Source organism: Rhamphochromis sp. 'chilingali', assembly GCF_963969265.1.
Source record: "Rhamphochromis sp. 'chilingali' genome assembly, chromosome: 7".
NCBI lineage: Eukaryota > Metazoa > Chordata > Actinopteri > Cichliformes > Cichlidae > Rhamphochromis > Rhamphochromis sp. 'chilingali'.
Genome location: NC_137934.1, coordinates 15,000,334 through 15,012,343, shown reverse-complemented (window position 1 = coordinate 15,012,343; position 12,010 = coordinate 15,000,334). Strand labels below are relative to the sequence as shown.

General features: G+C 38.8%; 1 protein-coding gene across 1 annotated transcript; it reads right to left on the bottom strand.

Moving 5' to 3' along the window:
• Positions 1 to 376: 376 nt before the first annotated feature.
• Positions 377 to 9,271, bottom strand: atp6v1e1b (ATPase H+ transporting V1 subunit E1b). The gene is made up of 10 exons (XM_080887425.1): positions 9,157 to 9,271; positions 8,968 to 9,029; positions 6,676 to 6,741; positions 5,385 to 5,494; positions 5,062 to 5,128; positions 4,867 to 4,956; positions 3,695 to 3,763; positions 3,397 to 3,491; positions 3,196 to 3,283; positions 377 to 1,192 (listed from the first exon to the last, which is right to left on the bottom strand). The coding sequence occupies exons 2-10, from the start codon at positions 8,998 to 9,000 to the stop codon at positions 1,130 to 1,132; spliced, it is 681 nt and encodes a 226-aa protein (XP_080743551.1). The 5' UTR covers positions 9,001 to 9,029; positions 9,157 to 9,271; the 3' UTR covers positions 377 to 1,129.
• Between the last annotated feature and the right edge of the window lie 2,739 nt (positions 9,272 to 12,010).

Below are 12,010 nucleotides of genomic sequence, written 5' to 3'. Positions count from 1 at the left end.
TTATTATGCATAAGAGGTAACGAAAGTAGCACACAGCTCTCGGTAACAGTGACAAATGAAGACAAATCTTAAAAGGCAAATCTAACTCCTTTAAAAACAAGACCATACTTACAAGAACAGCAAGAAGCAGCGTCTTGTGTCTCTCTCCACAGTCTCCTTAAATGCTCGGCTTGTTTTCCACAAGAAACTCTTGAATGTCAGGAAAAATACTCGGAGCGACCGGATAATTGGGACATTTTTGTCTGACTAATACCATGTGATAAACTAATGAATGAAGCATGAATGGCCAGTGTTGCAAAATAAATGGGAAAGACTGGAGATCATTCAGCTGCGAGAACAATGTGCGAGTCAAAAAGAAGAGAGGAAATACTAATGGTTCAGATTTTATACTTTATACACATTCCCACAATAAAACATTTTGAATTTGAGACAATCAAAAAACAACAAAAAGAAAAAAGATGAGAAATCAAAACAAACAACCACCACACACATACATATAATTTAATCTGGAAACCTCATATACATACAGGGCACCCCTCTGGAATGATATCAGCCACTCCTTTAATTCATGACAGGAGGAGAAGGTACAGTTGATGTAACAGGAATAAATTAACTCTAAGATCATATCCAACCTTCAGTTTTGTTTCTATGGATTCCATTTTTGTGTGTGTGCGCGAGCCTATATATGTATATATATGTGCGATTGGCTGGAGCAGACACCTATTATCAACACAATGCTCCATGCAACCAAAAATGTGGTGCAGAGGGTAATGAAACTGGGAAAACCGTGACACAGATGCTATGTTTGTCATGAAACTAATCCAGTTAGAGGACAACTTGTTTAACATCCAGCCAGTCACTCGATCCCGTCTTCCCTGACTGATCAGTGTAAACTGAGGCCCATGAATGGGAGCAGCAGAGCAAACCAGTGCTTACAGCTGTACACATCTGTAATGTTGAGTTGCAGCATCTATCATGTCCCTTAATGCACAGAAAAAAAAATACAGCAATACATCACACAACATCTTTTTTGCGTCAGAAATTTCACAGACAAAGGAATGACGTCTTTTATATGACAAAATAAAAAATTAAAAGGAGTGTTTCTCTCTCTCTCGTACAGCAGAGGTTCTCAGTCCATAAACTTGCGGTTTGGGTTGGCACCAAAGAGAGCCACTCGGATTTCAGGCATCATCTGCAAACAGAGTGACAGGATAAGCCAACAACCATCACCTCAGAGTAACTTTCTTTATAAAACCGAAACCCCGAGAGGAGACATTTACATTTTTATTGAATGACCAAACATCTAAAATGAGAAGACGTTCAATTTACTCCTCGTACATTTGAGAAAGTACAGCTAGAACTAACTACAGTACTGTGCAAAAATCTTGAGCCCCTCCTAATTTCTTTATATTGATCCAGAAAAATGAAAAAAAAAAAAAAGAAAAAAAAAAAAAAGGTGGAAATACAGTAAATAAGGTAAAAACTGAGTTTGTACAACAAACTTGAAAGTCAGTATTTAGTGTGACAAGCTTTATTCTTCTTCACAGCCTCAACTCTCTTTAAAGAAGTCTTCAGGAACAGTTCTTCAGGCCTCTTGAAGGACACTTAAAGCTCTTTTCTGGATGTTGGCTGTTAAGATGATCCCACACTGCTTTAATAACGTTGAGGTCTGGACTCTGGAGTCTGATCCATGACTGAAAATGTTCCACTGTGTGCTTCTCTATCCAGGTTTGTTTTTGCTGTGTGTTTATGATCATTGTCATGTAGAAAAATGAAGCTGTTGCCGGTCAGATGCTTTCAGATGGTACTGGATGGTGGATCAAAATCTGATTCTACTTTTCTGCATTCATAATTGCATCAATTTTAAATAGAACTCCAACACCACTGACAGAACCTTCATTGTGCTTTACAGACGGCAGTAGACACTCTGTTGTACTTCTCTCCCGACCTCCTCCGGACATATACGATACAATTTAAACCAAAAATTTTAAATGTGGCTTCACCTCCATAAGACCTGTTGCCACTGGATTTTCAGTCCAGCTCTTGAGTAATTTGGCATAACTCAACCTTTTCTCAGTTTCTCTTTCTTAATATTAAGCACCTTGAGACTGTTATTTGGGACTATATAGTTTATCTGTTATATGCAGACAACACTGGTTCTTCCCTTGGGTTAGGTGTCCTTCTTATGTGTGATTCACAGATTCTTGTTAAGTGGCTTAACAAAAAAACAAAACGTTGTCTTCTTGTTAAGTGGCTTAACAAAAAAACAAAACGTTGTCAGGTGCAGGACTGAAAATGAGTGAAAAAGCTTCCAATGTCCAAAGCAAAGCTTTGACAGAACTTCAGAAAGCCTGGAGAACTGTGGCTCCTTAAAAGCAAAACAAAGAAAAATGGGTGGCTCAAGACTTTTGCACAACCCTCAACTTTTCTGTCACCTAACAAGCTGATTCAGCAAATTACTAAAATCGAAGTTAGAATATATGGAATATTCTTGAACACCCACTACTGTACTGACTTAATATTCCATCTGTCATAACTCTGCTCTCTGCCACCTCTGTAAATGTGCAATACTAATGAAAAAGAAACACTACAAAACTTGTTTTCCTGTTTTATTTACAGTTAATAGCATAAAGTCACTAAATAAAAACAGAGTAAAAAGAAGTATGTTACTGGATGAAGTGCAAGACCATTTTCTGTGACTACAGTGTAGTTTTACTGAATTTTTAGAAAAAAAAAATATATATTGCTCACCTCTTTTAAACACACTGATATTAACTTCAAAATGAAAAACTAGCCTACAGCGAGATGGTAACTATCTTCATACTCTTTATATTGGTAAATATAGTGACATGTCTCAAAGTAGGTAATGTTTATTTATTAAAAGCCTCAAATTTCGTCGAACATAAGCATTGTGTATCTTTTTAAAGTTTAAAACAGAAACAGAAAAAATATTGCACTGAAAAATGAAGTTTGGTATTAAAACAAAGTCATTTTTTCAAATGCATGTTAAGAATACTGTTTTACTTTTTCTCTGTTGCGTACATTTTAAGAATTTAACACCATGCCACCAGTGTGACGATGATTTAAAATGCAAGTTTGTTATATATAAACAGAATAATGTGCAGTTAGAGTAAACTAGTGCATTTACAATGTGTGAAACAAGAAAGATAAAATGATAAGATATGCATTTCCTACCTGCTGAGCCATGAGGTCCAGTCTGCTCTCCAGAGTGTTGGACACCTTGATCTTCCCGTCTCCATTATAGATCTCAATACCTCCAGACCTGCATGCAGAAAAAGTTTGACATTTTGATCTCAAATTAAGAGGTGGCTAAGTTTTCAAGAGAACTTCCCCTTAGTGATCACTGGTTTGTCGTTCAAATGTGATTCTGCTTACACGTCAGGGGAGAGGAAGTTATCCTGGTCAATGCGGACCTCAATGTTGTTCTTCACGGCTGCTTTATATATGGAAATGTTCTTCTGGATGGATGCCTGAAGGGTACAAGGAAGTTTGGGATGAGATTTCATCTGATACAAACAACTGGATCAGCACAAAATTTCCCTTCAGTAACTGAACACGTATCATTAAACATGATAACTTTGAAACTGGGTTTTCCCCACACTGCCCACAGCAGGGCAGGTGATACTGCACTGCAGGGTAAAAAGGGTAAAGAGACACCTTCTGTTTTACTCACCTGCACCAGCGGTATGTCCTGTTTACGACAGCGAATGGTGACTTTGGGCTCCAGCAGCTGGTAAAACCCCTGATGAGAGACGGTTATTATGTTATTTTAGTTTTTAAATATCTGCATAGAATGACAAATATTTTTATATCATGAAAACCTTTCTGTATCATACAATAAAGTTTAGGATCAGCACAATGTAAGCCCTCCAGAAAGTATATTTAAGGCGCTTCCACACTGGTTTATTAATACCTAGAGGCTACCTGAATGCTTTATAAATAGTCCTGTGTCTTGTGGTACCTCACAATTAAAAGATGGGATTTAACAAGAGCAGGGGCATTTCCAGGGGGGTTATAGAAGTTTGGGCTGTTTTTACAGAACAAATTAAACTGGAGACGGTGTTCTTAGGGGATTATCCAGAGGAACACAACCTAATTGCATCCACATCCATTGTATTAGTGAAATACCACCGCATATTTACTAAACAGAATATAATTAGCTTATCTGATTGGCCAGACAAGATTAATATGATCATAAAGTCTGGCTGGTCTTCTCTACAAGATCACCTCTTCAGGTATCATCCCAGCTTTCTGCACTGCTGGAATCAGAAGGAGGAGATGCTAAATCATTGTCTTTTATTTATCTATTTATTTTATGATAAATTAGCTGAAGTGACTCATTACATAAATTTGAAGTCATAAGGACAATAATTAAAAGGATCCACATGCATTGCAGTGGCAGGCAATCTGTCCAAAAATAACTGATGCAACTACGAGATATACAGTAACTAAGTAGCTGTGTTAGGCCCGTTTTTATTTAATAACTGCTGATATTATTGAATTTAAGCAAACGAAAACAACAACAACAACAACAACAACAACAACAACAAAAAAGCTGAAAACTCGGTGAAATCAACTTAATATGTCATTAAAAGTTTTATTTTTCACGCCAGAGGTAAAACATATTTGGACTTTATGCTGAGAGTGTGTGTATCCTTGTGTTTACAGTGCAGTGATGTTATTATGGCAGGGTCACAGCCCCCCTCTCACATTCTGGGGACACAAATGAGGATCCTGCTGCTCTAAAATAGCTGAAATCTTTTAGTACAGATGGAACTTGTTTTACAGAGTAAATTTCATTGGTCAGAGGGATGTTAGCGGGCAGGCCTCGGAGTATAAACCAACCTGTAAGATCAGTCCATCCATAAGAGTTGAATACCTGGCCGGGTCTTTTGCAATGTTAGCGAGCCGCTGGCGAGCTTCATTCAGCATTTCCTGAGGGTACAAAAAACACACCTGATCTCTTCTGTTTGCACTCTCAGCTGTGATATTTAACCAGCCCATCTTTCGTATGTATATAAACTGATGACAGAGACTTACCGAGATCATATCATCACGGGCCTTTAGCACCTTCAGTCGAGCCTGGTTCATCAGGTTAGACATCTGACTGTTAAGCAGACAAATAACACACACATTGGTCCTGCTTATATCCCAAAGTGAGACTGTGTTTGCTCTTTTCTTAACCCTGCGCACTGTTCGAGGCAGGTCACAGAGGAGGTACTGTTGGGTGAAGTGGCTAAATAAAATTACAGAAACTCTGTCACATTACAGCCGTTTCTTTGTTCTTAAAAAGGCCAGATTGAAAGGAGGAAGGAAAGAAGGGATGGGCACGATGTGTCCTGTGATGTCTCGCCACGACTCACATTTTCTTCTGTTGCTCAATCTGCTTCTCTTTCTTCTCATAGTACTCCATTATCTTCAGCCTCTGGGTCTGGACCAGGCGGCCCTTCTCAATGTTGAACTCTTCTTCTGCCTGCAGGAAGAGACACAGGTAGCTCAGAGGAATTCATGGCAAACAGAAATCTTTTTCACATAAAGAATGACATTTAAAAAGAATATTTTTCTCTAATAATGTAAGAGAAACATGAAAATATTTTGGGAACCTCACTAAACAATGAAGGTTACTATATGTACACACACACAACTCTTCTCATAATCAGCTTTCCTTGCTGTAAAATAGTGCCTGAGGCTGCTGGAACTTGTGGACCATCATATGTGACACAATGAGAGCAATCCATATCATCTTGTAATGCAAGCATGCAGCATCAGCACCACCTAATGGTGATTGACTGGTGTTGGAGTCTACAAGGGCTGCACTGATCACCCCTGAGGTGACCTCCAGCTTGCCCTGAAGTGGTTTACAGCAGGAACCTCCTAGCCTGGGGCCATAGCTCTCATCCGGAAAAAGTTGGAGAACCCACTCTGGGTCGTTGGAGGAGTTGGAAGAATGTCACAGTAAAGATGACTGTTGTGACAATGCCGATTTCCCCTTCTGTTCACGTTTCTACCCTCAGCTACATGATGCAGGTGACTTGTATGGTCACGAGCTCTGGTAGCGACTGAAAATAGAAGTTTGTAGTTACAAACTGTGGAATGAGCTTCCTCCAATGGGTCTCTCAGTTCTCCCTTACAGATAGGTTTTTGGGGGGGGGGGGGCAACACCAACACCACAAGTAATGGGGGCTGGAAGACAGTGTGGCTGAGGAGAGCATCTGGAAAGCAGCAGAACATGGATGGATATTCTTCTACTTTGGACTTCTCCCATCATCCGCCCCCTTCTCCACCACCCTCTGTCACATCAACCCTCTACATGTCCTCCTTCACTACGTGCACTGTCCGCTGATGGACGTTGCAATTTTAAAAAATAATTGATTGCATATATTAGCTGGTTTGTTGCTTTTTTGTTCTCCTCTTAAGACAAAACAATTAAATAAATCTATGTAATGACACACAGTCTGATGGGGGCCAGGAGGCCTGATGCTTCTAAACATTAAGTTCATTAATTACATGAAGACAAAGTTACAGGTGACCTTTAATGTCTGTCCACATAGTCCAATTCCCTGTCTTTCCTCAGCTTTGACTCACGAATAAAGACATAAAATCTATCCAGCCTGATATCTGTGCATAGCACTGTGTGGTGATGTGTTTTCATACCTTTGCATCAATTTCCTCCGCCTTCTCGTTTGCCTCCTGCTCGATGAAGGCCATCATGTGCTTAATCTGTGGATGGGAACAAAATATAACTAAAAACAAGCATGTGTTGTATAAAAAAACCCATAAAATTTAGATCCCATAGAAACAGCTTCTTTGATTTTTATTTTCACTTCGCTCCAAATCCGATTTTTGGAAAATCTAATACACGTTAATCTTTAAACAACATTAGATCTGATCTTTGTTGATCTGAAGATATTTTCAGAGCCTTCAAAGACCCTCATGACAAATATACTTAGCTTATTTCACATTAAAAAAAAAGATTTGCACCTAATGCAACTTGTGACTTTCCTTTCTAATGCAATACACTGGAAATGAAACTCATCATTAAACTTTTGGTAAAACAATAGCAAAGCATTAGTCTGGTAAACATCAAGATATCCCATAAAGATTAGTACATTTTACTGTGTGAGGTGTGTCATCTCTGGTTTGAGATAGGAAAAAAGACACCTTCAAAAAAAAAAAAAAAAAAAAAAAAAAAAAAAAAAAAAAAAACGTCTAACAAATACTTCAGGATATCAGTGAGTTTTGTTATTTTTCAGTGTACATGAAGCAAAATGTCAGCAATTTCTTATATCTTTCCTCCTTTGAATCCTATTAGGGATACCTCTTGTTTCCCTTTCCTGACCTGAGCGGTTTCTGTCTTATTTCAGGCCTGCTTACAAACAAAATGACTGGGTGTACATCAGCAGTTAGTGATGCAGCTACTCTTAGATAAACCCAGAAACTATTCTAATGGTTTTCCAATCACATCCTTACAGATATGTACTGGGGTATCAAAAATTCATCATTAAGGGTAGAGAGGGCATCTTAAAATCTTTACTGGGGTGGTAAAGATGAGATTAAGCCAGGGCGGTTTCCATCGCTTCAGTGAAAATGTTTGTGAATTTTGTTGCACATCGTCATTTTACCAACTGTGCAAAGAAACAGGTGATGAGCGAGGGATGGATCTCACTGAGGAAATTAAAACTATAATTTTAAACCACGGGCTCACTGTTCAGCAACTCTATTAATTCAGATAATGAACTTCATGTATTATTCAATGTAACCCGAAACTAGGAATTGAGCCCACGAAGTCATCAGGAAAGTGTCCACTGAGGTCACATAGGAGCTGTTTCCCCACAGATTTCTATACAACCATGAATCTTTTTGGGGGGTTTTGGCAGCCAGGAGAGTCGCCCTCTGATGGCCCACTACTAGAAATTCCACAATGGCTTCACACAAATTCTGTGTTTCATACAATCTAGTGCTTAAACTTTTATACTTATGGTTTTACACATTTCTAAGATATAGCGAGGGACACTCATGAGCATTTCATATTGGACGGTGTCAGTATTTACAGTGTTGACCCTCCTCTGATTGACAATGAGCCATTCTTGACTTATCAGAGCTCAAAGTTCCGCTCGTCCTCCTGCCTTTTAGGAATCAATCCTCGATGGGATTAAGAACTGGGGAGTTTCCCTGCCATAAGATCCAAAATGGTACTATGATGACCGCTGAGCCACATAATTATCACTTTTGCTTCATGACTTGGTACCCCATGATACACGGGAAAACATTGGCCTTTGAGAATGTGTTATCATATTTTCTGACACCAAATAAAAGTATAACATATAAAAACTTATTAACCCATAACCCTTTATTGCCACTTTAATTGCTGTTTCAAAACTATTTAAATAACAGCAAAAGTAGCTAATATTAAGATTTGTTGAAAATTAAATATATTATTAATGTGTGTCAAACAGCCAACTGATATAGAAATCCCTGGTCATGGCAGTGTACAGTGGGAACTTTTTATTAGACTTATTTTCCATATTTGAGGAGATTTCCAGTGAGAACACGGTGGCTCACTCACTCCAAGTTCCTCCTTCTTGGCATGTGTTCATCATGTGATCATGCAGAGATGCATGACCCTCAGTATCACATCCTTAAGTCTCAGCTGCAGAAATAGCGGCTTATTTGGGTCCAAGTGTCAATTTTATGTAAAAAAAAAAAAAAAAAAAGCACCCCTTTAAAGAACAAATATTGTCCTCTAGGTGCCGTTTGTGTTTAATTCAGTGCTAACCCTTATGCAGCTCTCTCAATGTCATTCTCCTTTGACACACCGACTTCCTGTAAATCCTACAGCGGCTGAAAGCATTTCTCAGGTTTGTAACAGGCTAACGAGTCGCTTCGTTAACGAGCGAAAACAAGCGTTAAAATGGTGTCTTTATATAGGTGAAAACGGTTCATTACCTGCTTCTGTACGTCGGCATCGCTCAGCGCCATGGCTGCAGTTGTCAAAGATCCGCCTGGGCCTGCCGGAGAAAGTAAGAATTAAAAAAATCACGAATAATAAAAACCGCTAAATGGAAACAGAGACCGCGATTACTCAGAAAATGAAATTAATCCCAACATTTAAGCTTTAAAGCGGCATTTATGTACCCGAGAACAACAGAGAAGACGGTTTGAATTAATCGCCGCAGTCGTGACTCGTAAAGATGTCTACGGAGGATCAGCTGATTTTCAGAGTCACGTGATGTTTACTTCCGGCGGAAGAGGTCGTCAAGTGCGAGGAAGGAGCGAGACGAGTGAATAAAGAAAAAAGTGGCTGTTTACTCAGTTTTCAACGTGTCACGGACACAGTGAAGTATAAACGTAACTATAACTTATCAGTTTTTAAGTTAGAAAATATAAATATATTTATTTCTGTACATTATCTCTTAACAAAAATCTTTATTGCTACAGTTTAAAAAAAGGTTTAAGGTTGAGTTGATGTAACAATTAAAATGTTATATTTGTTATATTTTATTCATATAATAACGTTTATGTATTTCATAATAATATTGTTTGTAGTTGTTTTACTACATTTACTGTGTTAATAGTAGTTTCCCTTAGGATTTTCTCAGGATAAAGTTCTTATCTGTATTCTGGTTGTTTTTGTTTTTTATTTTATTAGCCTGCTACTACAGCTGTTTTAAATTATATGAAAAGGTTATTTAGAGTTGTTTATTTCTACAATATTACTGAATATTACTATAACTGTATTTGTCTATGCTGAAATGAGGAAAGTAAATACCTTTATATTCCCTGGGGGAAGTAAGAAAACACAAATCATATAATGATATATTCTTTATATTAGCTTTATTCGTATCTATATCACACTATGGCATCTTCAATATTCCAAAATAGGAGTTATGTTTTCGAATATACACTACCAGTCAAACGTTTGGACAAACCTTCTCATTTCTTTATTTTTACTACTTTCTAAACTGTAGACACATACCAAAGACATCAAATATATAAAACAAGATATATGGAACAATGTAGCAAAGAAAAAAAATTGATAAGTAACTCTAAATATGTTTTATATTTGAGAATCCTCTAAGTAGCCACCATTTGCTTTGTTGCCAGTGCTGCAAACCCTTGGCCTTTTCTCAATGAATTGAATGAATTGAATGAATTCATGATGTAGTCACAGTTTTTACTTCACAGGTGTGCCTTGTCAGGGTTGATTTGTGGAATTTCTTGACCTTTTTAATGGGGTTGGGACAGAAGTCAGGTTGGTACACAGCTGGCAGCATTATTTGAAATTTGATTCTTGCTATAATATGAACTCTAAGCTTTAAAAAAAAAAAAAAAAGAAGAGAAATGACAGTCCATTGTTACTTTAAGAACTGAAGGTCAGTCAGTTTGGAAAATTGCTAAAACTCTGAATCTGTCCCCAAGTGCAGTCCCAAAGACCATCAAGTGCTACAACGAAACTGCCTAATTGCCTAATATGACAACAATTTTCTTCATGCATCTAAAATCCCACCCAGTCCCACGATGCAACTGACCCACAACCCAGGATGAATGTTCCTTATGTGTTCATGAGCAGGACAAAAATTCCTCTTCCAAAGCGGGGACCACGCCAGCCTTGTCCCAGGCAGACAAGGAGAAGCCTCCTATCCCCGTCTCGTCCCTCCACTTAGCTTGTCACATACCAGCCCAGCTCACACACTGTCGCTCGATGCCACCGCGGCTCCCCTCGTGGATTCGCCCTTTAAGTAAACATTTACTGGCCAGAACCATCGTCCCGGAAGCTGACCTGGCTAATGGCCATGGCGACCCTCTCCCAACACGACTGCACCTGGTGAACAGCAGTGGAGACACTATTCACAAATGCAGGCAGAGGTGTACCTCTGCCCTGCTGTCGGAACCGGTCCATCTCCAAATGAGCCGTCGCACGCTACGATCAGGCAGCTGGTCCCTCTTTTCCACACTCGCCTTCACGCATTCCTCTTCATATGTGGGGCCTCTCTCCATTAGTGGTCAGCCAGCTCACTTTTAATAGGTCCTTTAAACAGCTGATAGGCCACCTCGGGACACACCCATGCCTCAGCAAGTGATCGCTATCAGCCAATTTGCCTAGCCAGTCCACAGTGGATTAAAACAATGTCATATAAAAACATGGAATACAAACAGAATAAATCATGCAAATAAAAACTACACTCATAAATAAACACTAAAATCAGAATAAAACCAATTATAAAAGGCAAATACAAATTCCTACTCTGTGACATAAGGGCTATTGGACCAAGAAGGAGAGTGATGGAGTGCTGCACCAGATGACCTGGTCTCCTCAGTCAACTGACTTAAATCCAATTGAGATGGTTTGGGGTGAGATGGACCTCAGAGGGAAGGCAAAAGTGCTACCAAGTGCTCAGCATCTCTGGGAACTCCTTCAAGACTGTTGGAAAACCATCTCAGGTTTTAATTGTGGTCTTCTTTGTTGGCATTCTCCTGTGCCATACTAACCCGCTTTGTTTCCTCTTTCACTGCATTCTCTTTTCTTCTTGCCTGGCAGTTCCAACTTTAACATCCTATTTCCAAACCAACTCAAACATACCTCTGTAGAATAAAATTAAGACTTTATTGTGGTATTTTGCTTTCTTTGTATAAATGTTTAACAGCAGAGAGAAAGCAGAAGAAATGAGAGGATGAAACAAGATAATTATAAATACAGAGCTTGAGTTCCGTTTTAAAATGTAAAGCTATAGTTTTTAGATTTAGATAACTGTATTTATCCCCACGGGGTAGTTGAGAGTGCAGAGTGGCATATATACAGTTAAAAAGAATAAGTGCAAGGCAGATAAATAAATAAAACATGTTGGTGGAGTTGCTCCTTCTTTTATGAAGTGTCTTGCCAGCAGGGGGAACTAGAAGTTGGAAAGTTCTGGTTTAAAAATGGCTCTTCTCCCCATCTGATGTGCATTTTCCATTCTGTGCTCCTGCTGTGCACACTGTGAGCTGACTG

Bases quoted from the DNA above. Each gene is read 5' to 3' on its own strand.
- atp6v1e1b (XM_080887425.1), bottom strand. From the start codon at position 9,000: ATGGCGCTGAGCGATGCCGACGTACAGAAGCAG. The intron at 5,129-5,384 runs GTGAGTCGTGGC...TCTGCTTAACAG, and splicing joins ATTGAGCAACAGAAGAAAAT to TCAGATGTCTAACCTGATGA. The intron at 3,764-4,866 runs GTTGGTTTATAC...GTCTCTCATCAG, and splicing joins TGGATGGACTGATCTTACAG to GGGTTTTACCAGCTGCTGGA.